This window comes from Micropterus dolomieu, linkage group LG16 (assembly GCF_021292245.1).
Source record: "Micropterus dolomieu isolate WLL.071019.BEF.003 ecotype Adirondacks linkage group LG16, ASM2129224v1, whole genome shotgun sequence".
NCBI lineage: Eukaryota > Metazoa > Chordata > Actinopteri > Centrarchiformes > Centrarchidae > Micropterus > Micropterus dolomieu.
This window is the reverse complement of record NC_060165.1, coordinates 4749487-4775730: the sequence shown is the minus strand read 5'-3', so window position 1 is coordinate 4775730 and position 26244 is coordinate 4749487. Positions and strand designations below refer to the sequence as shown.

The window sequence follows — 26244 nt, the reverse complement described above, 5'->3', positions numbered from 1 at the left end:
ACACACACACACACACACACACACACACTCTCTGAACATTAGGCGTCACATTGGGGGAGACGCGAACTTTGACCTCTCACAAAAAGTGACTACAACCAGTGTCCTCCAATTCTCTTCATCCCTGTCTTTATTAAATCCACCTACACATGTCCAGAAAAGTGGAGACTGCCACACAAAGAGAGACTTTTTTTAAATGTTTATTTTTAACCAGTCCATTCCAAAACTCTGGGGAGATCCACAAATTTCAAAGCGGAGAGGAGCGCAGATAAGTCAAAGTTGTTGGGGTTGAGATTTTGGTGTGATGAAGTCTCGACTGCCACTCTGGAGCATCTTGATTTGCCTTAATGTAGGAGGCAAAGACAGCAGCCATTTTTAGCTGTTGTTTGTTTTGTTTTGTTTTTTTCTGGAGTGAAACTACTCTGTTGGTCCACATTTCACCTCAAAAAGACAGAGAACTGTTAAACATGGAGACAAGTACCACGACTCAGATGGTAACACAGATAAAAAGATACCTTTAATTTTAATGTTTTCTTTTAATTGTTTTGTTTCTTCGCTTGTTCTGTCCTATGTGAATAGAGCTCTGCTTGGAACAAAAAGCGACAATAAGGGAGAGAAAAACAAAGTGGTCCTATTTATGTGACTTTTTATTTTTTTATTATGCGATACTTTCGTATCGGCTGGGGTTTCCACACGAGGAGATGGATGAGGAAGACAAATTAAACAAGTGATTAGTCAAAAAGAACAGAAGCTATAATTTCTGCTGTAAATTAAAACTTCACCTTTTGCATACAAAGTCAATGTTTGAGGAAAAAAATCAGCTATTCAACACAACGTCATTGTATACTGTAGGTAGCATGTACATACAGAGGAGCGTGGTTAGGATATTAGCCCTATGTACAGTATTTTGTCTGAAGGCACAAATGCACTGGAAACGTCAGATGTTCATGTTAATACAGCCATTATTTTTATCATTTCCACTTTTGGAGTTTTGGAGCATCAACAGAGGGTCAAAAATATGTGATTTCTCATGGGTTCAGTGATCACTGCCGTACTTTCAGGTAAAGGTAGTTGGTATGAGTTCAAAGACAGCAAAAATAAGTGATGGAGTCTAAAAATGTCCTTCTTAGACCCAATGGCACGTTAAAGGTAATGCCTTTATTTGCTTTTTTGCCAAGAGTTAGATGGAAAGATAAATAACACTCATATGTGCGTTTACTACAGCCAGGAGCTGCTTAGCTTAGCATAAAGACTGGAAATCGAGGAAAACAGCTAGCCTGGCTCTACCCAAAGGTAACAAAATCCATCTACCAGCACCTCTAAAGCTCACAAGTTAACACATCTAATTAGTATAATCTGTATAAAAAAACTAAGTAAATTTGGATTTTGTTACCTTTGGACAGAGCTGGGCTAGCTGTTTAGAGTCTTAATGCTAAGCTAAGCTAAATGGCTGACATCTTTAGCTTCATATTTATTGTACAGACAGAGTGGTGTGAATGTTCTCGTCTAATTTATGGCAGGACAATTAATAATTTTCCCAAATAAACTCTTACTATTCCTTTAAAAGAAGTGATTTAAAATAATTTTAAGTTGTATTTCATGTCCTGGAACCATATAGACAAAATATAAAAGTTATACAGAGTAGCTTGTCTAAAGAATGGTCTCAGAAATATATAAACTGACTCCAGACCAAGCCATGGAAGAGAAAACCTTTAACACTCCATCAAGTCAACTTCAGAGCATCAGTCATTGCTTCCAGCGCTTTTGCTCCTCAGATGTTAACCAGGAAAACTAGAATAGACACTTTAGTAAGCGACTAGTGGGAGGAGGAGATAGACTTTTTCTAATTACTACTGTCACCATAGTAAACCATTCCAAATGTACGCAAGTACCAGCCAAACTCAGTGTGTAGATTAGGGTTCGGCCTTGTTCACTGTGTAAATATCCTACGGGACGACTCGTTCCCTGCGTGTAGCGCGTGGCATTTCAACACAAAGGTTCGCAATACAGACACTCCCGCGCGCTGTGCACAAGCCAGTCTTTTCAGCCTCGTGTGTCTTTCTGTCCACTGCTCTGTAGATACACATGGACATGGGCAAAAAAACGAATCAGATCAGCGGGGTCCGCGGTTAGATTCCCAGCGAACATTTCTCCAAAAGGCCTCAAGACGTTGCTGTGATACAGCTGTAGTTGCAGAATTTGTTGGTAGTATACATTGTGGTTCCAATCTATTGCCTTTCTCTTTGGAAACAGGGATTGTGAAATGTTAAAAGTCACCTTAAACAGGATGCTAGATAAAATAAATGCTGAACATAATACCCTGAAAGTGTACAGGGTTATGAGGACTATGACTTATGAGGACTGACTGAGTTAAGGGCTGTGTTTAGTGTTTTTTTACACATAAAAACAAACTGGAAATCTAGTTTCTATGCTGAAAAGTTAGTTTGGAAACTCTATTTGTTTTCAAGTATCAACCAAGGATGAAGGCAGCATATTAGAACCCATACCTGACCTTTTTAGTACACCATCTGTCAGGATTTTCTCCTAAGATGCAAGTAACTACTGACTGAGGCAGTTCAAAAAAGATCCAAACCACTCGTCTGAACATTGATTTTGTATATCTCTTCGCCTGTCATGATGTTAGCCTTGTCGACGTTTACATATCCGATTGCCTCCGCCGTCAGCAGACTGTTCAGCGATGAAAACTTTGTAACGCTAACACACGTTTAAAAGAAAGAATGGTTGCATCGTCGGGAGACAGCTGAACCCCCCCCCCCCGTAAGTTACCCGGCTGGCCCGTGTGTATCTGTACGTGTATTTTTGTGTATCCTCATTGCCTCAATCGCTCATCTTAAATAGAGAAACCTGATGTTAGAATGTGGAGAAATAAGTATATACCAGTGCCTTCTAGAGTTGGACTGGGGAGGGGGGTAGATAGGGGTTAGCGGAGGTGATATGAGGTCGGCAGGGATGTTGGGGGGGTGTGGTGTGGAGCATACAAGCATAGCCAGAGTCTAAAGTCTAAACTAATAAGGGAATGATGTAATTGGTGGGAGGACACAGAGCTGGACTGGGACCCTGGCGATGGCTTCTAGTCACTGTAGTGTTTTAGCGTGGACGTGCCATACGAAGCCTTAGAAACTAGTCTGACTCCGGCTCCACAGCTCACCACCCCACCCAGCCCCCCCGCCTCCCCTCCTGAAGCGTCGCCGTTGTAACTCACCCGTAGTTTTCCAGATGCTGATTCCTGCCACAGGAGAGGGAGGGAGGGAGGGAGGGAGACCACTCCTCTCCATTGTCGTCCTTGTCCCTCTCTCTCTCTCTCTCACGCACACCAAATTCAGAGGGAAATAAACATCTCTGCTGTCTGTTGTTGTTGCTGTGTCTGTAAGATAAACCATTTTATTTATTCCTATTTTGTACGTAGTTTTATGTTTCCTCTGCTTGTAGCATTAGATCACTGTTCTCGTTTCTTGTTAAACGTTTGTTTTTCAATGCTGATTTTAAAGTTGGTTTTATTCCACTCCTCGTTACTTGGCGTCACACACAAGCGACTGTCCTCAACTTGTGCACACTGTCAATGTCAACCCACACACAGCCCTGCCCTTTTACCCGAATATATTTACTGTATCTCCATGGCAACTATAACTTCCTAGAAGTTTATGGTCGCATGTAACACAGAATAAAAAAACAAATGACATCGTGGGGTCTTCTGTTTGTGTTTGGTGTAAAGATACACATCACTGTCCAAAGCAACTGTTTATGGCGTTTATTTTTCCTTCTGTATTTAATATTTTATGAGGAGGTGGTGACTGTCATCACTGTTTAGATTATCTGTCCGAAAAGTGTCCATTATAATTTTATGTGTAGTTTAGTAACTGCAAAGGGGTATTGCATGTATTAAAATCTAGAAGAAGGTATTATTATGCAAGTGACTACAAAGTATAGATGGGGTCAAAGAAGTTTCATCTGGAAACATGAAATTGCTGAGAATTAAAGTCCAAATTCAGGCCAGGACTCATCTGGATTGGAGAACAGAATCTGAATAACATCAGAAAAACCAAATACAGTACAATAAATGAATAACAGTAAGATAAAATGAAAATAGATTGAAGCAGCCCTGAAACATCGAATGAAATCCAAGTGTGTATGAGACAGATGAATGGGAAAGATTTTTTAAAGTTTGTTTGGAATTGTTTACTTGGATGCCATCTTATCATCAAATAAGCAATTTCATATTCTTCCAGTTAAAAGGTAACTGAAGCTGTTTTTTATCTTTCACTTCAATTTCATGTGCATTCTTTTCAAGCATGACAAACCACATTTCAGTCCCATCTGATAAGCCCATGTGCTAAAAGACTACTGTGCCATGAATAATAAGAATTGGAATAACTATAAAAAAAAAGATTTTATTGTGTTTTATATCTTTTTTGTGCATGTAACAAGTTTGCTATGTAAAAAAGCCCAAAGTCCACCCCAAAGGGAGTTACCATCTCCCACAGAAAACACTGCTCCTGAACTGCCTGAAAACAGCTCGTTTGTAGTTCAGCCTTCACTTCTTTAAACTTTCTGCGTCACTTTGTAACACCCATCATAATGCTCCCCTAGCGGCTAGTGTGGCACGCCCTCAAAAACACTGGTGGAGAAACACACTGAGCTGCAGCACACACAGTGACAAGACGTGACAACGGGCTTCGAGGTACGTTTTCTTCTGTTTGGTTGGCGTTGTTTCAGCTGCAACAAGTTTGTAAACACAACAGAGTTAAAAAGGCAGAACAAAAACAGAGTTTTCACAACCCAGGGTGAAAACAAGAGCTGCAGCAATATGCAGTATGACAAAAATATGGTGTTTTTAGAAAATGAAACCACGTAACCCTATTTTGGTACAACACCTAAATAAAATTATGAACCTGGAAATGAGCATAATATGACCTCTTTTATAATTTGACGTCTTTGAATTTTAATGTATGTAATATGAGTATGAAAATGTGTTTGTTAGCCCCATTATTAAAATATTGGGGCCCTAATAAGCTAGTGTTACTGTAATAATATACTGTAAAACAACTCAGCCACCTATAGAGGGGGACATACAGTCTTCTTCCAGCTCAGTTTGAGCTGACCAGACCTGTTACTGGGATTTCCTGAACCACACACACACACACACACACACACACACACACACATAACACACATGCACATACATCCACATCCAGCTATGACCCCATATGTCAGGTTCACCCTTTGTTTTTTCTAATAATCTGATGATCCTATGCAGCCTGGAGGTTACAGAGCGATGAGGCTGGACGATTGCAGTTTCATATCCATGGACCAGCCTTTCAGCAGTTGTTAAAGTGCCCTTAAGCCAAGCACCTAACCTCTAGCTGTAAGCTGCTCTATGCAAAAGGTAGAAGACTGTGATTGTGCTGCAGAAACATGAAGGTAAGAAAGATAGATATTCAGGGATTCTCATAAAATATTTTCCATAATTGTTCATTCAGAATCACTTTATTTATCCATTGTGGGTCAATGGACATAAATGTGGACAAAGGACATGAAAGGATATTAAAATAGAGATAATTACAAGAGGCAGGGTGATACCTTGTGATATTAAAAGTATAAATGTGGAACATTTTGTACACAGTTGTTAATAAGGACTGCGATATCTATAAAGTTCCCACACAATTCCTCAATAGAAATTATGAAATTGAGAATTCTTCCTGAGAATAAATCAACTTCTGAAATCGTCACATCATGAATTCCAGAAAACACCCAACCACTGTCCTTGAATTTCACCAAAATGCACCTGGAGAGGCTTGAAAGTGGCGTCCAAGTGAGCTCGAGCAGCCCCGATCTACCCAGACAGTTGTCTGAATCCACAGTCCAGGCGTCCCCAGTGTCATTTACTCATCCAAGGACGTTGACGGAGGTTGATTGGGCGGAACAGTCCTTCCTGTCCATCTCAGATAACAACAGAACATCTGATACCATTCCCCACTCCACCCCCTCCCTACTTCGCTGCTCTGCTACCAACACCTTGGTGCTGCTGTGGGGGAGGAGGAAGGGAGAAGAAGGAGAGAGTATAAAAAGGGAAGAGAGGAGGGAAAGAAAGTGAGTGGCAAGGGGGAACAAAGGCAGAGCAAGAGGTAGAAGAAGCAGAAGGGTAACACTGACACTACGGGACACAGGGGAGTACTATAATGATGATTTACTGGAGAACTGACTGAAGATTATATATTAATGAATCATCAGGTACTGGTACTCAGTATGATGAATCAGTTTACTTGAGGGGCACAAAAAGAGTAACTAGTGATTAAGTAACTAGTCGTTACTAGTTTTGTGCCACAGCTAGTTCGGCGATAATGATGAACGTCCCATGAAGAAATTGGTCAGGATGTCAATTCACAGATATGTATGAAGAAGTCATTGTGTAATTTTTCAAGCCACACCCCAATTAAGGAGCCACTTCCTTCACAAGGGAAAGAAGTGGCTCCTTAATAAAAGACACAACCCACAAAAATGAGTCTCAACGTCTCCCAGGGGGGTCCCCAGAGGAAAGTTGACAAAACTGAAAAAAAATAAATAAACATAATTTAAAATGTAATATATAAATCACAATTTCTTAATTATCATTTCCATGCTGTTCCATCCTGTAATAAAACATCTAAATGCAAATATACTATCAGATGGGGGACCCTGGGACAAAATCTTATCAAATGGGGGTCCATGGTCTAATTTGTTTAGGTGTGTCTTGAAAAAGTTTGAGAACCACTGCTTCCCAAGACTTGAAGACCGTAACACCAAGTTCATACCTCCTCCCCAAATTGTCCATCCTCTAAGAGATCAAAACACATGGTGCACTTGGGCGGACTTCATCAGCTTGCAAAGTTAAAAAGTATCCGAGGTTTCCTGGTTCTGGTGTGCCGGAGGTGAATGGGGCGGACGAGGGCAGCAGCCATTCATACTGAAATGACAGCTGTGAGCAGAGAGAGAGAGAGAGAGAGAGAGAGAGAACAGATTTAAAGTGTGATAGTGACTTGGTGATTGGCTGAGGTGACCGTGGTGAAACCTGATTGGTAAACTCGATGGGAACGCCCATGGCGAGCTGATAGGGGGGAAGGAGTGAATAAGAGAGAGTTGTCAGTCAGTTGACAGTCTTCCTGCTCGAAGAGAGACTCTGCTTCCCTGAGATTGCACAAGAGGACAATCTCTCTGGGGTATCAGACAGGATGAGACAGGGATTTACAGTATCAGGATTAAGAGACACGTCCACACAGTCTCATAACATGAATAGACAGGAGCAGGGTTCCAGGACGGGAAGCTTTGGAGGTGCTGGAAGTGGTCTTCAGTGTGTAAGAGCTGCCCCAGCTCAGCGCTTCTCTACCATCAGCTCAGAGATTTCCCCTTCCAGCTCTTTGATGACACTTTCAGCCTTTTTCTCTGTTTTCTGTGTCTGTTTGATCATGTGAGCGAGCTCAGCCAGATCTTTTGTAGTTGGGGAATCTCTGGCTAGAGGCACCACTTTTCGATTTATAGTCAATAAAGAGTTTCAATCAGTCAATCAACCAACCTCTCTTAACAGACTGAATCAGAGCGGTGAACATCTGTAGGAATCTTCCTTGCTGTGTGTCACTGACTGTTCGGTCTGCTGGACCTTCTGCTGAACTTCAGCCTAAGTCTCTTCCAGCTCTGCCTTATTTTCTTCAAGAGGGGCCACATGATGTCTCTTGTGATCTGTTTGCACCTGGGACACACACCTCTACTCAGTCTTGCAGAGCAGCTCCAGAGGCCAATCGTGCTTCTTACACATCCTGCTTTCCAGGTTCTCCACAGGGTCGATCAGCTTGTGTTTTTTCAGGCCGGCGAATGTCTGGTGAGGTTTCAGGTGAGTCTCGCAGTATGAGGTCACACACACCAGGCAGGACTTCAGGGCCTTCAGTTTGGTTTCAGTGCAGACATCGCAGAGAACCTCCTCCGAGTTTGCACATTCTTGTTCTGAGAAGTTACCAACTTTCTTTATGGCTGGCTGTCTGAACTGCGAAGCCATATCAGAAATAAAGGTGTTGACCCGCAGTTCAGGTCTTTTGTCAAAAAACTCTTTACACAAAGGACACTGGTGGGGGACTGTGATATTCCAGAGTTCCGTGATGCAGGATTTGCAGAAGTTGTGTCCACATGGTATGGTGACTGGATCAGTGAACACGTCCAGACAGATGCAGCACCGACACTGATCTTCAAAGATGAGAGTGCTGGCTGCTGCCATGTTTACACACTAACAAGAGAAAGTGAAAGTATAAAATAACATAAATAAAACGCATCGATCTCAGAGTAGGCCTATTTATTTAAAGTATACTATTATATGTAAATGTTTTATTAGGGAAACACTTATTTGGAATGACTTAAGTCATTCAAACCTTTTGACATGTTTATTTAAGAACTTTAAATGCAGAGATTCACTAGATCCACATCAAATGTGTTGATGTAAGTTGTTTGATTTATTATGAATTACTTTACTTACCTGTGTATGTTAAACTGAAGAGGTCTTTGTTGAACCAAGTTGTATATGTCTGCATATTGTAGAGTAATAAAAACTTGTCTCGATTGCAGCAGCTCTGCTGATTCGGATTTTTTACTTTCTCTTTTATTAAGTCATGTGGTGTAGAAACAATCTTGCATTTCCTGTCTGAAGTGGAATTACAAAACAAGACAAGACACGGAATAGTTCGCTCCTGTGCCTGAATTGGGAATAAAATAAAAAATGTAAAGTGCTTTATAAAAAGCCATTCAGCAGTGTTGTCTGCAGCAAAAACTGTTCTTGAGTCATGGTCTCAAGGTCTACCAAATGTCATGCAATTCTGTTAAGTATACTTTTTGCAGCATCCTGCTAACTAACAACTAATGAACAGGAACAAAAACACGTCTGAAAACACAACAACTGGGATACAGAAGATTCATAGAGACTTTGACTTTAACTACATTATTGTAATGTCAATACACAGTTCAATCTCATTCAGAAAGAGCTCTTCAGAAAATGTCTCCATCCAATACAGAACCAACGATCTATCCTCACATAACAATAAAACATTTTTTATTTACCACAGTAAATGTTGGGAGTAATATATATATATATATATATATATATATATATATCAGTTATCAGAGTGGATCAGATTGGACTGAGCTTGAATAATTGATTTAATAATGTAAGCTAATCACCTGAAGCAAGCAATCATATAACTGCAGGGATCCCGCGGCTCCTTACAAGGCTTTAAAATAAAATCAGGGAAATTAAGGACTTAAATTGTCTGAAATTTACCGTAAATTAGCTGTAGGTATTACATTTGACGATGGTGCGTTTCAGGCTTGTGCGGGGATTGTCGAGCACAGTGGCACACCGTGAAACGTCTAGTTAGCGTATATTTGTTTAATTAACTTAATATTAGACAATGTGAGACCGCGCCATTAATATTATAATTTGTATTATCGTTAGCTGCAGACGTCTTGCAGCGTGTCATATTTCATTATCGTCAGTCGTGCAAGATAATGGGAGACGCATGTTTAAGTTTTAAGTGGTTGGAGGAAGATCCGATCGTTGTAGCTCAAACAACCGAATCCTCTTCCCATTTGCGCGGGTCCAAAAATGATCTATAACTAGACAAGGTTCAAATAACTTTCTAAAGCGTTTCTTTTCACCGTGAGGTGCGCCTGTAAGTCATATAGCTCGGCCGCAAAGTGAAAGTGAAACTTAAGTTCGGTCCGGTATCGTTTTCTTGCTATATTCCTTTAAAATGTGTAGGCTACTCTGTTATTTTAGTAACGTTAGTTTATATTGAGATTAACACAGCAGTGCATGAGTTAGGGCTGGGCGATATGGCCAAACATGTTAAACAATAAAAACTTTCCATATCATTTGATAGCGATAAAGTCTGATTTTAGCTCCTGAGTGAAAGTTGAAGAAACCAGATTGTCAATAGTGTTTCATTATGGTTAGAACAAACACTTCAGTCTGGTATTAAACAGTGGCTCACTTCACAATGCTGAGGTAGAACCTTCAAAACAACATATTTGTATGAGTAAAATGAAGTACAATCTTTTTTTTAAGTCCCTTTTCCTCAACAAAATAAATATCTTAAGAGAAAAGAAAGTGCTAAGTTATTTGTGATCCAAATGAATTAAATCAAATATTTATTCAATAATTGTTATTTTGTTACTGAGGCTGATTGCTCACAAGTCTCTGAGCTAGAGTCCAAGTCAAGTCTCAAGTCTCTCGTGGTTATTATGAATGTTGTATCACCTGCTGCGTTCAATGCAGCTGCTTATAAAACTGCATGGCTATAAGGAATTCTGTAACTTCACTTACAGAGCACAACCATGTAATGTACAATGCAATTAATGACAGCTCATGAACTACTGTAAGTCAAAACGCCCCGCAGACTCTCAAACTCAGTGTAACTAAATAAAACTGTAACTTTGCATGATCAACAATAAACCTGTAACATGTTTGCAGCCAGTGTTAATAATTAGCATGATGACAGCCAACGGGATGTAAATGATTACGTTAATCGACCACTACAAGTTTGGCAAGTAAACAAACGCTATTTTCATAACGAACGACAGTCGGAGTTAACTCTACCATGAAGTTTTAAAAGCCAAAGTTCTGATGAATGGCTCAGTAGCTGTTTGTGTCCTCTCTCACATGTGGTCGCGCGCATTGTTCACGAGCCCCGCACCTCGAGTCCGAGTCAAGTCTGCAGTCTCTTGAGTACGAGTCTCAAGTTGGATCTCAAGTCACTGTGTGTGCGACTTAAGTCGGACTCGAGTCCGAGTCTCAAACTCGAGTCCCCGTCTCTGTATTGAGGAAAATTATATAGCGATGATTATCATTATTGTTTTATTGCCCAGCCCTAGCATGAGTTCACGTTCAGAAATCCCGATCAGTTCACCAAAAACACGAGCAGGAACAATTATCGGCACTGTTTGAGCACACTGTATGGACACGTCTGTGACGGTTCTCAGCCATCCAGGTCATAGTTATCCAACGAAGGTTAAAGTCAAGGGCAACTGGACTTGGTTGAAGATACTCGTATGGACTAATATGGACACACTGTCTGGGCGCCTGTCTTCGCTGTCAGACTTTTGTATTTTATTTACAGGCTGTACATATTTCCGTCCAAGAAGCTGTTGTATGTGGATAGACAACGCATTTGCTTCCCTTTCTTGCTCTGTCCTCAGTGCGTCTCGGTGCATTTACACATGTACTTTCACGTGGTCAAGTGCTACCCGATCACCCAAAATGCATTCTGATGCCAGGTGTAAACAGCCTTAATATGCAACGTCTGTGGAGAAAATAGAGCTACCAAAAATGGCATTGTCTCGTTCATTAAAAGAGATCTAACACAAATCTTTTTTCTATCAAAGAAATTGTTCCAAAAGTTTGGGGTCTTAAACCATTTTTTTTGAGGCTTTTATTTTATTTTTTATTTGTTTTATTTGTTTTTTGACTGTTCAGGTAAATCGGACCACTTTCACTACCTAACTCGTGCTTTCAGGCTGACAGTATAAACCTGCCTTCATCTGTGTTTTGTTCATTTAGGGCTGCGACATTTTAAGAAGGCTCAACATTGTATTCCAACAGCTCCCTCTGTTTCCAGTCTCAAGAGACCCAGCCACTCTGCATCTGTCCGGCCACCCTCTCATTGTTAATTTATGCAAAACACACACTAATACTGAGGCCTCCCTTTTATATGGGCCGGCTCCCAAAAATGAAATGTAATCAAGCTCATACTTAACTATGTGTCAAATCCTCCTAATATACAAGCACGCTTCCAAGCTGATGCTAACAAAAGGTGAATGCTAGAATAGGGCTGCTGCATAAACAGGGTATCCAAGGCCAGGACGTTAAAAAGCGAGGCCAAGGGGTCTTGACCAAGCGCCCATATTTGTAGAGTTGGGAGTCAGAATGTGTTGGTTTATAAAAGCAGTAAACGCATGACTCCTACACCTAAAACAATGAGCTAAAAGGCTCTATAAAGGTGTGGGATCATCACTACAAGCACCCCCTTTTAGTATTACGTTAATGTGAAGTCTTATCTTTAGAAAATCTACTCATTAGTCAAATATGTGTTATTGACAGGCGAGATAATCAGAGGGGCAGAGTTTCTACCACCGTCGTTGAGACATGGACTGAAGTATGGATGGAGTTTCACTCTGAACTTACAGCCAGTAAAGGAGTAGATATGATCTTCAGCATCTACATCATAAAAACAGACCAGACACTCCTCATAATCCACAAACACCCCCACCTTCTGAGGCTTTGACTTCAGCGCGAGACGGACAGGAGGGCTGGTGTTAGCGTGATATACATTTCCATTTCTCAACCAGACAGTCCAGTATCCATTCCTGGGGCAAACTTTAATTTCTCCCTTCCTGTTTGTCGACTCTCTGGCCACTCCTAAAGTCCAGCCAGTCTTCTCTTTAACCTGAACCTCATAGTAAAATCTTCCCGAAGAGAAACTCTGATTCGCCAACACACCACAGCATGAGGTAAATCTCTCTGGGTTGTCCGGAAGATTCTGTTTCACGTCGCCATGAGCTGCTCGTTTCCCGTCATCAGACAGGATGAGTTTAGGATGTGCTGTTTCTGGATTGAGAGTCACATTCACTGCATACTGCTGGGCTGTCTTCAGTTCAGCCGCGAGCAGTTTCTTCATCTCTTTACGGAGTGTCTCCTCCAGCTGAGCTACAGCTCTCCTCACAGTCCCCTCGTATGATGAGTGAACTCTGACCTCTGTCCAGTCCTTGGTGGGTAGAGCAGTGTCCAAGGATGGGAAGCTTTGGAGGAGGTGGAGGTGGTCCTCAGTGCGAGCGAGCTGCTCAAGCTCAGAGTGTCTCTTCATCAGCTCGAAGATTTCCATCTCCAGCTCTTTGATGAAGCCTTTGGCCTGATTCTCTGTTGTTTTTTGCTTCCCTTCAATCGTGCCTATGAGCTGAGCCAGGCCTTCCTCGACAGACTGCATCATATTAAAGAAGACCTGCACACCGTCTGCTAGCGTTCTGTCCGCATCTTCCTTGCTGAGCTCCACTGAATGTTTGACCTCCCGAATCTTCCGTTTTCTCTCCTGGATCATGTGCTGAACTTTAGCCTCTGTCTTCCCAAGTGCAGCTTTCTTTGTTTCATATTCATCTTTCAGAGGAACACTATGATGCCTCTTATGACTTGCCTCGCTGCAGAACCGACACACACACCTCTGGTCAGTCTTGCAGAACAGCTCCAGGGGCCTCTCGTGCTTCTTACACATCCTGCTTTCCAGGTTCTCCACAGGGTCGATCAGCTTGTGTTTTTTCAGGCCGGTGATTCTCTGATGAGGCTCCAGGTGAGTTTCGCAGTATGAGGTCAGACACATTAGGCAGGACTTCAGGGCCTTCAGTTTGGTTTCAGTGCAGATATCACAGAGAACCTCTCCTGGTCTGGCTCGTTGTTGCTCTGAGCTGCTGGGCATTTCCTTTCCACCTGACTGTCTGAACTGAGCAGCCATCTCAGATATGAACATGTTGATATACAACTCCGGTCTCCTGTCAAAAAGTTTATTACACATGGGACACCGGCACTGAACATTAATATTCCAGTGTTCTGTGATGCAGCTCTTGCAGAAGTTGTGTCCACATGGCACGGTGACCGGATCAGTGAACACATCCAGACAGATGCAGCACCGAAACTGATCTTCTGAGAGGAGACTGCTGGCTGCTGCCATGTCAACACACTGAGAACAGAAAAGCAAAAATGTGAAAGTATTTGTTTAATTATAATATAGTGGCGAATTTTGACGAATATGAGACAAGATCATTTTGAATTGTTCAGCCACTTACATTGGACCTAATGTGTTAAGTCAGAAAACTGCAAAATGAAAAGAGAGAACTTCCTTTTTAGGCATAGCTCCATTTCATATTAATGCTCGTAATTTAAACAGAAAAAATACTGTACTCACAAGTTTGTCGCGGACTATCTTGTTGAGAAAGTTTTAATGGATATTGAGTTTTCTTTATAGACTTCCTGACTACTGCTGTGTTTCATCTAAATTACTTTCAATTTCACTTGAGCAAATTAATGAAAACACTCCTCTCCTTCCTGTGTTGCTTCACCCTTCTACTGCAGTTATAGTAGGCTAGTCATGTTTTGAGGTTTCCCACAGGTTTGGCGATGATCATAGTGCTATAGGTACTTTTGGAACAACTCAATGTTTCACATTAAAATTACAACATAGAAATCAGTTCGCCAAGTGGTTCAAAAGTCATCCTTCAAGGTTCATTTCATTTCTTTATTTATAAAGACAACACACATTAATCAACATGTCTGTAAATATATCAGTGTTAGTTTCAGCTGCCGTCATAGCGACATCATAGCAACATGTACTTAAACCAGAAAATGATAACAGATGCAACAAGTCATGCAGAGCAACAGGCTGCAGCTAAACACTGATGCAACAACACAATGACCACATTCAGCACATACAGCCATGCAAAGCTATACAAAGCAACAGAACAATACTGCTGCTAACCTCGGTTTGTACACATTAGTTATGCAGAGCTATAAGACATAAAGTCAAGTGTTTAACAACCAATTAGTTATCAGTCCTAAAAAGATGTTCAAATAATTTGGTAGCTTGGCAGTATCACACACTAAACATGTAAGCCTGCAGCACAATAGTCATAAGAAAATGTAATACTGTAGCCATATTGTCACATTATTAATAAAATTCTACCAAATATAAATGTGCAAACATAGCTAAAGCTGACAACAGGCATATGACATGGGACACGTTAGCGGCAAGTTAGCAAAATAATGATAATGGTCAAAGGTAGCAAATTTAGTTTAGTGTGCATTAAGAGTGTTCACATGTCTGACTTTTCAGAGCCAGGTCTTTGTATAAAGGTGTGATAAATGGTACAGTTTTATTCTATTTCAGTTGCTAAGGTAAGACTGGATGAAAGAGCGGGTTAATATACACCTAACACCCTCTAAGAGCAGACCGAGTAGCCCTGTTGTTCGAGCTTTCCTGCTTAATTGTACTGTAAAAGTATTAAGTGGGGGGTGAACTTTGCCTTATAAAATCTTAAACATCAGTCAGGCAAGGATTTCATAAGGTTTTCCAAATAAGGATGCCATATTTTCTGAGAATATTACAGTGGTGGTGTGTTCAATCATTTCTAACAAGACAAAAATGGATTTTACTTTTACTATTCCAGTCTTTTTCTGCAGTATTTATTTACTTTTTTCTTTCACTCAATATATATTGACATACCTTTTCTGCACTTTCCCTGGCAGGGGATGAATATCATAACTATCAACTTTTGAATATCTCTACAAAGAGCAATTTTCTATATGTAAATTATAAACGCAACACTTTTGTTTTTTGCGCCCATTCATCATGAGCTGATCTCAAAGATCTAAGGCTTTCTCTATGTACACAAAAGCCCTGTTTCTCTCAAATATTGTTCACAAATCTGTCAAAATCTGTGTTAGTGAGCACTTCTCTGCTGACTGCAAGAAAGTCCACCAGAGCTGTTACCCGTGAATTGAGCCATCTCCAAAGGCGTTTCAGAGAACTAGGCAGTACATCCAACCGGCCTCACGACCACAGACCACGTGTAACCACACCTGCCTCCAACATTCCACAGGCCACAATGAACAACCTGATCAACTCTATATGAAGGAGATGTGTTGCACTGCGTGACGCAAATGGTGGTCACACCAGGTGTTTACTGTTACTGTCCGGACCCCCAATACAGTGAAACTGCACATTTTCGAGTGGCCTTTTATTGTGGCCAGCCTCAGGCACACCTGTGCAATAACATGCTGTCTGATCAGCGTCTTGATATGCCACACCTGTGAGGTGGATGGATTATCTCGGTAAAGGAGAAGTGCTCACTAACACAGATTTTGACAGATCTGTGAACACTATTTGAGAGAAATAGGCCTTTTGTGTACATAGAGAAAGTCTTTGAGTTCAGCTCATGATGAATGGGGGCGAAAACAAAAGTGTTGCGTTTATGATTTTGTTCAGTGTATATACATACATAAATTAGGTATATATAGTGCATCAGTGGCTAGGAAACTTCAGATGTCTTTATTGTTTAAATGAATGCTGTGTGATTGACAGTGGCTACAGACCTGTACAGTTTTCAAAAGATATCCAGGTATTACCGTTCCTTAACCTTCTCTCCCATCTACTTCCTCCAATCACAACCTTGCTCCTCTTCATCCAAAAATTAAATGGGGTTCATGCTGAAGCTGAATGGGCAGGATGTCACTGTTGCTAGGATACATCATCCTGGCTTTTCTTCAAGGCTAGAAAGGAACGAGGGAGGGAAGGAATGGGGAAGGACACAGTGAGGGGCAGACGGAGGATATAAAGCAGGGAGTGTAACAAGGAAAAGGGAGTAGAAGGACGTGAACAGGTATATTGAAAGGAAGGAAGGGCAGAAAGAGATGGAGGGGGGACAAGGAAGAGAAAAGGATTGGTGGAGGGTAATGAGAAGGAAAGAAGGAACGTGAAAGGAATAATGAAGGGAAGGTCGAAAGGAGGGAGGGAGGTTGGGAAAAATGAAGGAAGGAAGAAAAGGAAAGGGGCATGAAGGCTGGGGAAGGCAGGAAGTTGTTAAGAGAAGAAGAAGGAAGGAAGGAAAGGAAAAAAAAGGTGCGAGGAAAGGTAAAAAGGAGAAATGACAGGGACAAGTGAGTGAAAGGAGGAAGGAAGGAGCAAAAAAAGATGAAGAGTAAATACAGAAGGAAGGAGGGAATCAAAGGAGGACACAGCCATAGCTTTCCTCGCTGTGTTACCATCCTCCATTTCCACAGACCCCTCCCCCATAGACATCGTCATGGCAATGGGCCGTCAGACTGATGTTGCCCGGACGGAGCTCCGCAGCACTATATTACACTGTATAAAAGACGTCAGTTAAAAATGCTGGAACATTTTCATAAACATACACTGACCAATGGTTTTTATTCTTTTTTTTTTTTAATCAGGGGAGGCTTATTAATATTTACAGCAGTGCATGAGTTGTTATGAGTTAACCCCAGTACAGTACAGTAACCCCAGCAGTGAAGACCTGATGGAATGTTTTTAATAAAAAAAAGGTCATGCTTTCACATTTTACATTGAGAGCATCAATCACTATGTGAAAAAGCACCACGTTATTCAGTAATGGAGTAGGCTAGACTCAATTAACAGACCTGACCTACAATTTTGTTTTAAAGTGGGTGGTTCTACAGAGCTTGAGGAGATGTCTTTAGTTTACATGTATCAATAAAAACATGCGGCTACATGACAATTTAACAGAATTTTCTGTTATCATGCCATCAGGCAGTCAGGAGGCTGACAGGAGTGCGCTTCTTTCCATCCATGCACTTTTGTTGGGGAAAAAGTGGAAAGGTGGGTGTATAACTAAAAGCAAAATGCAACAAAGTGCTATGGAAAGAGACTTGGTGAATTCTTAAAACTATGATGCGCATGCAGCTTAATTCGTCGCTCAAGCTTCTGCCCCACTGGAGAGATGAGAAATAGCGACAGACAGAAATGTCAGTTCTGTATGGACGCTCAGGAGAGTGTTAACGTTCAAATGAGCCTTATTTCCATAGTGTTTTCCACATCCTATTAATTTCTTTGAGATTTGACTGCGTAAGTCATCTCATTGCACGCTGCATCTTGTCTGTGTGAGAAAAGAGAACAATTGTGGCCAGAAATTGTGAGATAAACAGAGAAGACCTGTTGTAAGTGCTAACAGAATTTTTTATTGAGATGCATAGAAAGGTAGGTTGGTTTCTAAATAAAAACATTTGCAGCACATTAAACTGTCCAGACTGTGGGCCTATAGCTTCACATTTACATTTTATAACCCTTCCCTTTTTGGGATCGGTCCGTCTAAATTAAAAAAAAAGGTCTATTGATATATTTTGCAGGTAGTGAGACACCATATATTTATATCAATATATATATTCATATATTTCAGCATATTATTATAGCAGTTTTGTACTCTGTCCTACACTGTTCTTTTTGAAACTGACCACAGTAAAACAGACGAGAGTCTAATCAAGAGTCTATGAGTGACTATATATATATATAAGCTAATTTTATAAAGCTAATGTTTATATTAAGGTGCTAGCTATTACTTTTGCTAGCTGTTAGCCAAGTAAAGTTAGTAACTCACAGTGCAAATAGTTGTGTTAACAAAGCTGTGCTAGTTAACAAACCTACCAAGCTACTACGTAAGCAACATGGAGGATGATACAAGTTAAGTTATAAGAGCAGGAATGTTCTCTGTATGATTTACTGGCATTGTTACATGTTGTCATGAAACAGCTCTGAGCTGATAAACACATGTTGGGGTTACAACTTCACTGAACAGTCCCGGAGGTGTAGAGTGGAGGACCTCCAGTATGGCCGACAGAGGGTGCGTGAAACCCTCTGCCCACTCTGGCAGCTGTAGTTGCCGGTAGGCTTAAATGGGTTAACAGACATAAAATGAGGTAATCCGCAGTTCTTACAGTGCAGCGGGGTTGGTGAGGTTGCGCTGGGTGCTGGCTCAGCGTTGTGTTTATCTCCCTGTGGAATCGACAGAGCATAAAAGAACTGCTGCAGCGAGCCGCTCTCATTCACAGCAGGATTAGTGGAGCATTTAGTCGTCTTTTTATCACGATTTTCTTTTTTTTCCCTCTGCCTGCCCTCGACAACACAGACACGAACACACTATTGAGCGCCCTAGCTGACTCTCGGGGCAGCGTCCATATGACGAGCTCTTTGCACCCCCTGCCTTCTCTTCTCCTCTCTCCTAGCATCTGGGTCAGAGATAAGGAAAGTGTGACATGTAATTTAGGCACAGTACAATGCAGGAGCGAAAGCCTGTTCACAATCATTTTCTGTGGGGACATTCTTTGGTCTAGGTTATTCCTCAAATATATGGTAGTGAATTTTTCTCTTTGGACATTTTATGACCATCAAACATAAGATTTAGTTTAATTAGAGGGATTTCACAACATGCTAACCAGACCGAATTACTGGCAGTGCCTCTTCCTCGCTCGCCTTCATTTGAATGCATGCCTTGGATGGTGATGTTTTCCCCCTCTCTTGTCCAGGTTGGCAGAGCTGGAGCTATTTTTAGATAGAGGAATTGCTTTAGGGAACCCCTTTAAGTACAGCTGCCTGCCTCTCTGTCTCTCCCTTCTCTATGAACAAGATACACTCTCACACCTTGAATACAGATGTGCTGCTGCTCAGGGCAGTCCCTTCCTGGGGTTTCCTGGGGCTGTGGTGCATACAGTATACATGTTTTTATTTGCAGTAAGCTGCCAGAATCCTGTGAATTTTCCTGTGATTTTCTCCTGAAAAGCCTGAAAAATAGAAAAAAAAGAGCACTGACGGCAAACAGTATTGCCAGTACAAGCAGGTGTATAGGGTCGGGGAGGCATATTCGTTGCCTAAGGACCATCTGTTCACAAGTACAGATGATGTTTATCGTTTAAATGTGACATTTTGAGCTCAGACAGCTGACTGGCTAGTGTGTCACTCAGATGTTTGCACTCGGCACATGCTGCATGACTGGCCACACACAAGCTGTTGTGCTCTGGCATTCATATCAGGTGCTCACTTAAATAGTATTTGACTGCAAAATATTTTTCGGTGGACATTATCAGACATCATGTAAACACCCCGGCATTTCATTCAGATGCAAGATTGTTGGAAAATGCAAGACAGAAGACAAGTGACTGACAAGGGATGGTGGTGGATTTTGCTGATTCTTCCAGTTATGTCAAATGTATGTATGTGATTGTAACTCTTTTCTTACCACTGACTGACAAAACGTAAAAACGTTGAAAACTATTAATTGAGCAATTTCTTTCTGACTTTAAATTATTTTTATGTGGAATATTTGTTGTCAGACAGCACAGGAAATGCAATGTGTGGAAGGGCTGTCCAACTAAGACTACAACATCTGTTACCCCAAAAGGTAAACTACTTTTGGCTAGCGTGGTTAGCAAGGTACATCCCTAATTCCATCCATAATTTGCATAGATATTGTCGAAGAGATATATTTTTAACTCTTTTAACTTCTACTAATGTACAGTACATATTCGTAAATGTGTTAATTATATTTTATTTCTTTATATTTTTTAACCTACCTCAAGCATGTTTTTGTTTTTGTGTAAGTTATGAGTGTCTTGTAACTGTGATTTTATTAAAAATTTTTATTTTATGTACACCGCTGCATCTATCTATCTATCTATCTATCTATCTATCTATCTATCTATCTATCTATCTATCTATCGAAGACCAAAGTATTAGAATTAACTTTCATGAACTAAAAACACACTGTGAAAGGGCAAAAGTAGACAAATGTTCTTAGACAAAAACACCCCAAAACAAGCTCACGGCTAGTTAAATGTACACAGTGCAGTGAAAACGATTTGCGATACGATCTATACTGATTGACAAGGTAGCCACGCCCTAAAGCATAGCCTGCTTTATAGTCTATTTTCCTCTAAATTAGACCACATCGTGCACAGCATTGTGCTTTATTGAAATGACTTGAAACTAGTGATTGAGACCATAAACTCATTAGGAAAGTGTTTTCTGAGGTAATAAATCAAGTGAGAAGTAGGCTCATTTTGTCATTGACTCCAATGCAGTCCGACTTCTTTTTCCAACCAGTGGAGTCGCCCCCTGATGGCCATTGACCAATGTGGCACTTCCACATGGGCTTCACTTTTCAGATCAGGAGGACCTTTTTTGGTGATCCCCAGACTTTCCATCTAGCAGCTAGACGCAAAGTCAGGGGATCACCATACTAAATTTAATGGCAATCCTTCCAATAGTTGTTGAGATATTTAAGCCTGGTGGGCAGGCTGACATTACCATTCCTACAGCCATTGCCAAAAATCCTTCCATATTTAAGAGTCGATGACATTGTGATTGTTTTTGTCAGTCAATCTCCTTCTCCTGATCCAGAAACATTACCAAAGACAAATTCTTAGCATACACTGTCCCTCTCTGTTTCATTAATAGACTCCCAGGCCCTGTCTCCGGTTTCTCTCACTTAGCTTTGCATCGCCATAAAAACAAAAGCCGATCTAACGGTGGCGTAACACAGCACAGCTTGTTCAGATACAGTTTCACCACTGCAGCGTTTTTAACAGAGGCCTGTGTCTGTAAGTCCACAGCCAGGGCACTGTTTGTCTGGTTTGATGCCCTTTGACCTGTAAACAATGTTGGAGATGTTACAATCAGATTGCTGATTCCGTGTGTTTGTGTTCAGCGAAAGATGCTCCAGCAATTTGCCAGCCCATGACCCAATTAGAGCTCCTTAAATCTACACAAAAATGTTCTCAAATAGGATTTATTATATAGACACCAAGGTGACCCTATCTTTGACATCACACTAGAAACTTGGCGCACAGTGACATTGCTGTTAAAAATCAACTAAGAAATATTGTCTCAGCGTTCAAACGTAAAGCACCACATTCTCCCTTTGACAGCATTTCTGTGATTTAACTTCTAACTTAGCTTCATAGTTGAACTTATCAATATTCTTATATTAGCAACTGGCCAAATCCCTATGTGTAATGTGAAAGGTATCACTCATAGTGATGAAGCCACATAGAATAAGACGGCAGACTGCAGTTCCCCTCAGCTCTATGCCGTGTTTTAGCGTCTACGTTGTTTTTACAGTGTTTGCGCAGCACCCAAGCGGCACGGGCTTTAAGTATACTCCACCAATTTAGTATTCCGCTTCCATAAAGTTGGAGAACTTATGCTAGGTATTTGCTAACATCAACATGCTAACACGCTTACAATGACAATGCAACCCGGTTTCTCACAATTATACAATATTAGTCCAAGTAAACAACCTCCGTTTGTCTCTCTCCCTTTATCGTCTTCCTTCTTGCTGGCAATCTCAGGCTGCGTTAGTGGAGCATGCTGCTATAAATAGAGGAATCACTTTCCCACTGGATGAAAACTGATTCCTTTTGTGTTTGAATTGTTGACGTGCTTTTTTTGTCAGTTTTGTGATCCTTATCAGGATCCTTTGTCTCACCTGCACAGATCTTGCCTCCTGTATCATCTCTTCTTATTCATCAGATAATCTAAACCTGCCAAAAAAGGCTTGAAGGCCTGTTTCACCACTGTCCCGATTCATATTCAGCTCCAAGGATGTGTCATATGACCACAGACATGAAGACCACCACACACTTGCTCCCATCAAATCTATCTAACCTAATTTGTCTTTTGAAACCTCTACCCGCTAATGAAGAGTCGTCACTGTTGCCCTCGTGTACTCACGGCTGCTGAAGGTTTCTACCCACTTAGCCTCTGTGTACGACAGCTGCCTGACTCCTAACTGCATGTGCTGTCACTGAGACTGATGGGTGCAACCACAACGGAGAAAGAGAAGTGGTGCTGGCGAAGGAGGGCAGCAACCAAAGGAAGCCAAGCGATGACTCAGAGATTTTAAAGCGCTGCCTGCTCTGGTTGCCAGCCTGCCTGTCTGTGTGGCTGACAATCTGCTGACTCCTCAGTGCCTAATCAGACACCTCTGTTGGTCTCTGCTTGGTCTGGTCTGTCCTGACCCAGACAAAAACGTGTCTCGAGGATAGCCATTAGCAGGTTTAGCTGCTAACTTTATGGCTATAAATACAGGAGTATATTGTTTGGATTGGAAATTCACAGTTTATTTGGTCCTCTAAAAGCTAAAGAGAGGAGAGCTTACAGTCACTTAAACCACAACGAGTGATGAATTCCGTCTCCTAAACAACATTGAGTATGTGCCTTATATAGACAAAGCTGGTTTAATCTATGCCGGGGCATTTGCTTCTCTCATCTATTTGGTTTTCTCTGATATAAAGCATTATTCAGCCACCAACATGCAACATCTACTGTTAAAGGAGCCGTTTGGAATTTTGGGATATTCACTTTCTTGCAGAGCTTTATAAATTAAAAAATTCCCCCAGAAGCACTTTTAAGGTCACTAACTAACATGCATTGGGTTTGTTTAACCCAAACATGAACTTTTAAAATATGACAGTAAGACTACTTACCGCTTTGAAACATGTTTTTATATTTATTTTTTATTAAATCCGCTTCAGACATCCTTTAAAAGAAATGGTTTCATTTTTCTTTGTATGACATGAATGGATTCTCCTTTTCGTTGCTTTATGAAGTTAATTTAGAACAATGTCTGGGACGTTTTTGAGTGTGTTAAATAAATGAACTGGATTTTTGAAGTGACAAGAACTTCTTGAAAGTGAGTTGGAGCGACCACTTATTCAGTGCCCACAGCTTTTGTCTAAAAAAATACACACCATAAGAACACATCTAAGCAACACACAAATGTAGATATATATGGAAGCCCTGGGTTGACTCACCGAGGTCATAACCAGTGTCGTGGGACTGCTATTGTTAGGGTTAATAAAGCCCTGCTAATAGAGGCCCCAGTCAGTGCCGCTGTAAACCATGTAAACCACTACGGTACAGTAATCCGTGTAGTCAAACTGACCTCCGTCGGTCTCAGAGGCTGCGTTCGGTCCTGGTCAAGCTGTGTCTTCCGGGAGGCAGCTGACCCTGGTTATGTTGCTCGCTCCGCACTGGGTCCCTCGCCCTGGGCCCTGCAGTCCAAAGCTCCTGTGCTAGTGGTAGAAACAAACATCAACACTCCTCTGGTACCCCAAGCTTCTGGTCTAACTCTGCTAGAGTTAGCAGCAATACGGTGGTAAGTGAGCTAAAAGAGAAAAGATCAATGCGAGACACTTTTGTCTCTGTGAACAAGGTGCAGCTCCCGACTGGAGTTTGAGATTTTAGTTTATTTTCTGCGCCTACCTAACTAATGAAAGGTTTGTCGACCAAGACTCTTCTCATCGATTAACGGTTTAGTCGATTATAATGGCAGCCCTTTTGGTAATCATCAGTGATGACAGACGGACTGAAGCATGTTATAGACATTGGAGTGACCAGGTGCACATAAGTAGCGTTTCCTGCAGTCTGCAAGGTTTCCTGCATTAAACCCATCGGTAAAATTAGTATGCTTATTAAGTATGGGACTATGCATTTGTTCTATTGGCCTGTCAATGCTGACTCCAAGGAAATGCAAATTGTGAACACCTACTGTCACTTGAAAAAACATTTCCCACACAACATATGGGTTGAGCTAGTGTCTTACGGTGCCTCTTGTCAAAGTCAGCTATTACTTTCCCATAAATTGTGGGGACTTACAATAGACAGAGATTTTATATATTGTCAAATATCAGAGCTGCTCTTTAAGTCCAAAGGAAAAGAAATCTGTGTGTGGTTTAAATATATTAAGCCATGTATGTTCTGCAGGCTGTTTTCTTGATTTATAGGTGCCTCAGCAAATCACTCTGTGCTGCTTGCTTATCTCAACTCAGCTCAACCCTATTCTATTTCCTGAAGTGCTAAAATTCATCTGCTTTCAAACTAAGTGCACAATGATGGCAAACAGTGAACCCAAATCCCAGCTTTAAAGTGTCCCCTTGGAGACCTACAGCTGTTGTCACAGCCTCCTGGCCTGTGTTTAAATGTTGAGCTGTTTTGTTTTGGTTCTACAGTGAAAGACATCATATATTTACACAGACATATTTTCTGTGTATCTATACACAGTGTTATTTCCCAGGTTCCACTGTCGCCTGTAGAGTTATGTTATCAGATCCACTTTAGTTTTTCTGACCAAGCTGACAACCTGTGAAAGCGGGAAATGGTGTGATTCTCAGCTCTGTACTGAGGTGTGCCTCCACCTGAGGATTTCATTCCAGTCTGCTGTCTGTGCTATTCAGCAAAACAAGCACTGCTGCTGTCTGGCTCTGAAATCATCACTGTTTTAGATACGTGACCAGCGGAAGGACACTAAAGACGTGGACTTCATATCATCAAGTGACAGGGAAAAAGCAGTTGGTAGTAATGAGTATTCAACCACTGTTCAGGTGTCGATGAGCAAGGCGCTGAAAGCTCAGAGCCAGACAGTGAACAGAACGTCTGTGGTTGTGATATGGTGGCAGCTCCAGTTGTAAATCTGAAGCTGCTGCAAAAGAGAAAAGTGTTCAGTTAACTTTCCTTTCATTTAACTCTCCATAACTGAAGTGGGTTGAAAAAAATCCACTTTTTGCCATCAGGTGATATCTTTTGCAGTATGATTGAAACACTTGAAAATTTAAGAGGAGACAAGACGTGAGCTGTGCAGGTGAGAAATAAAGACATTCTGAAAATAGTCCAGAAATCAAAGCAAAACGCTAATGACTTTGAAAGAGTGGAAATCGTTTTCACATTCTCTGATGTGTCACTTGTCTATTAATAATAGCAGACAACACTGATGTAGCTATTTTGCAGGGGCGGGCTTAGAAACCTTTGAATCACAGCTTTGCCTTACGTCCCAATTTGCAGGACTTCTGTATGAGGATATTTAGATTATTTAAGATTCTGTGGGTTGAGATAGAACCTGAACCAGTATTCATCATCGTCATCATCATCATCATCCCTCCCTCCCTGATTTAAGCCATGTGGAGTTGTCATCACAGCAGCTGTAAAATAGTATGGCTCAGAGAGGGGGTGTCAGATAAAAATAAATCGGACGAGGACAGAAATACCACAGATAAACCGATGTGATGTAAGATGTAGAAGTCTCGCTGTCGTTGTCGGTGGGACGCTGTAAGCTAACAATCAATGGCAGGATGACTCAGTGAGAGTGATGTGGGAGGAAAGGTTAAGAGAGGACACTGCTGAGAGCTTTTGGACTGGAGAAGCTTTTCAATACCAAAGCTCCAGATGCTTCTGTGCTCCTGTGGAGCTGTCCTGACCCCTAATTGTCAATTAAACCGTTAGTTGACGAGAAGAGTCTTTTCATTATTTGGGTAGTCGCAGAAAAATTTAAAGTAAAACCTCATTTGCATTTAGGGTATTGTTGCAACACAGACCTTTTTTCTTTTTTAACGCAGAAGTCACTTAACGGCGTGCACTGCTCTGCTGCTAACTCATCGCTAGTTAGCTCAGTTAGCGGCCACGCCGGAAGCACCAGAACCGAAGCCAGGCGAACGGGCAACGGAACGAGGCTCACCAGCCTCCCTGTGACCACGGACAAGGACCTGTCACAGACTCTAAAGGAGGCCAGTTAGACGACGGGGAATACTGTACCTAGATAGTTTACAACCAGGACGGGAATAGCGAGTTAATTTGTATGTAATGTTATACATCA

At 41.3% G+C, this 26244-nt stretch overlaps 3 protein-coding genes across 14 annotated transcripts in view; 1 reads left to right on the top strand and 2 right to left on the bottom strand.

Moving 5' to 3' along the window:
* Positions 1–3697, top strand: part of osbpl8 (oxysterol binding protein-like 8) — an 89984-nt gene extending 86287 nt beyond the window's left edge. For 9 of the 12 annotated variants that reach the window (XM_046071704.1, XM_046071710.1, XM_046071703.1 and 6 more), the window contains one exon: positions 5–3697. The gene's annotated coding sequence lies outside the window, so the exon portion shown is untranslated. The remainder of the gene's footprint in view (positions 1–4) is intronic. The other 3 variants (XM_046071705.1, XM_046071709.1, XM_046071708.1) reach the window with 2 other exon arrangements.
* A 2961-nt stretch (positions 3698–6658) lies between these two features.
* LOC123985070 (E3 ubiquitin/ISG15 ligase TRIM25-like) lies at positions 6659–8603 on the bottom strand. The gene is made up of 2 exons (XM_046072421.1): positions 8513–8603; positions 6659–8266 (listed from the first exon to the last, which is right to left on the bottom strand). Exon 2 carries the CDS (start codon positions 8255–8257, stop codon positions 7754–7756), a length of 504 nt encoding a protein of 167 aa, XP_045928377.1. The 5' UTR covers positions 8258–8266; positions 8513–8603; the 3' UTR covers positions 6659–7753.
* A 3492-nt stretch (positions 8604–12095) lies between these two features.
* LOC123985199 (E3 ubiquitin-protein ligase TRIM21-like) lies at positions 12096–13748 on the bottom strand. The gene has a single exon (XM_046072641.1). The coding sequence runs from the start codon at positions 13743–13745 to the stop codon at positions 12096–12098; it is 1650 nt and encodes a 549-aa protein (XP_045928597.1). The 5' UTR covers positions 13746–13748.
* Positions 13749–26244: the final 12496 nt, after the last annotated feature.

Bases quoted from the DNA above. Each gene is read 5' to 3' on its own strand.
- LOC123985199 (XM_046072641.1), bottom strand. From the start codon at position 13,745: ATGGCAGCAGCCAGCAGTCTCCTCTCAGAAGATCAGTTTCGGTGCTGC.
- LOC123985070 (XM_046072421.1), bottom strand. From the start codon at position 8,257: ATGGCAGCAGCCAGCACTCTCATCTTTGAAGATCAGTGTCGGTGCTGC.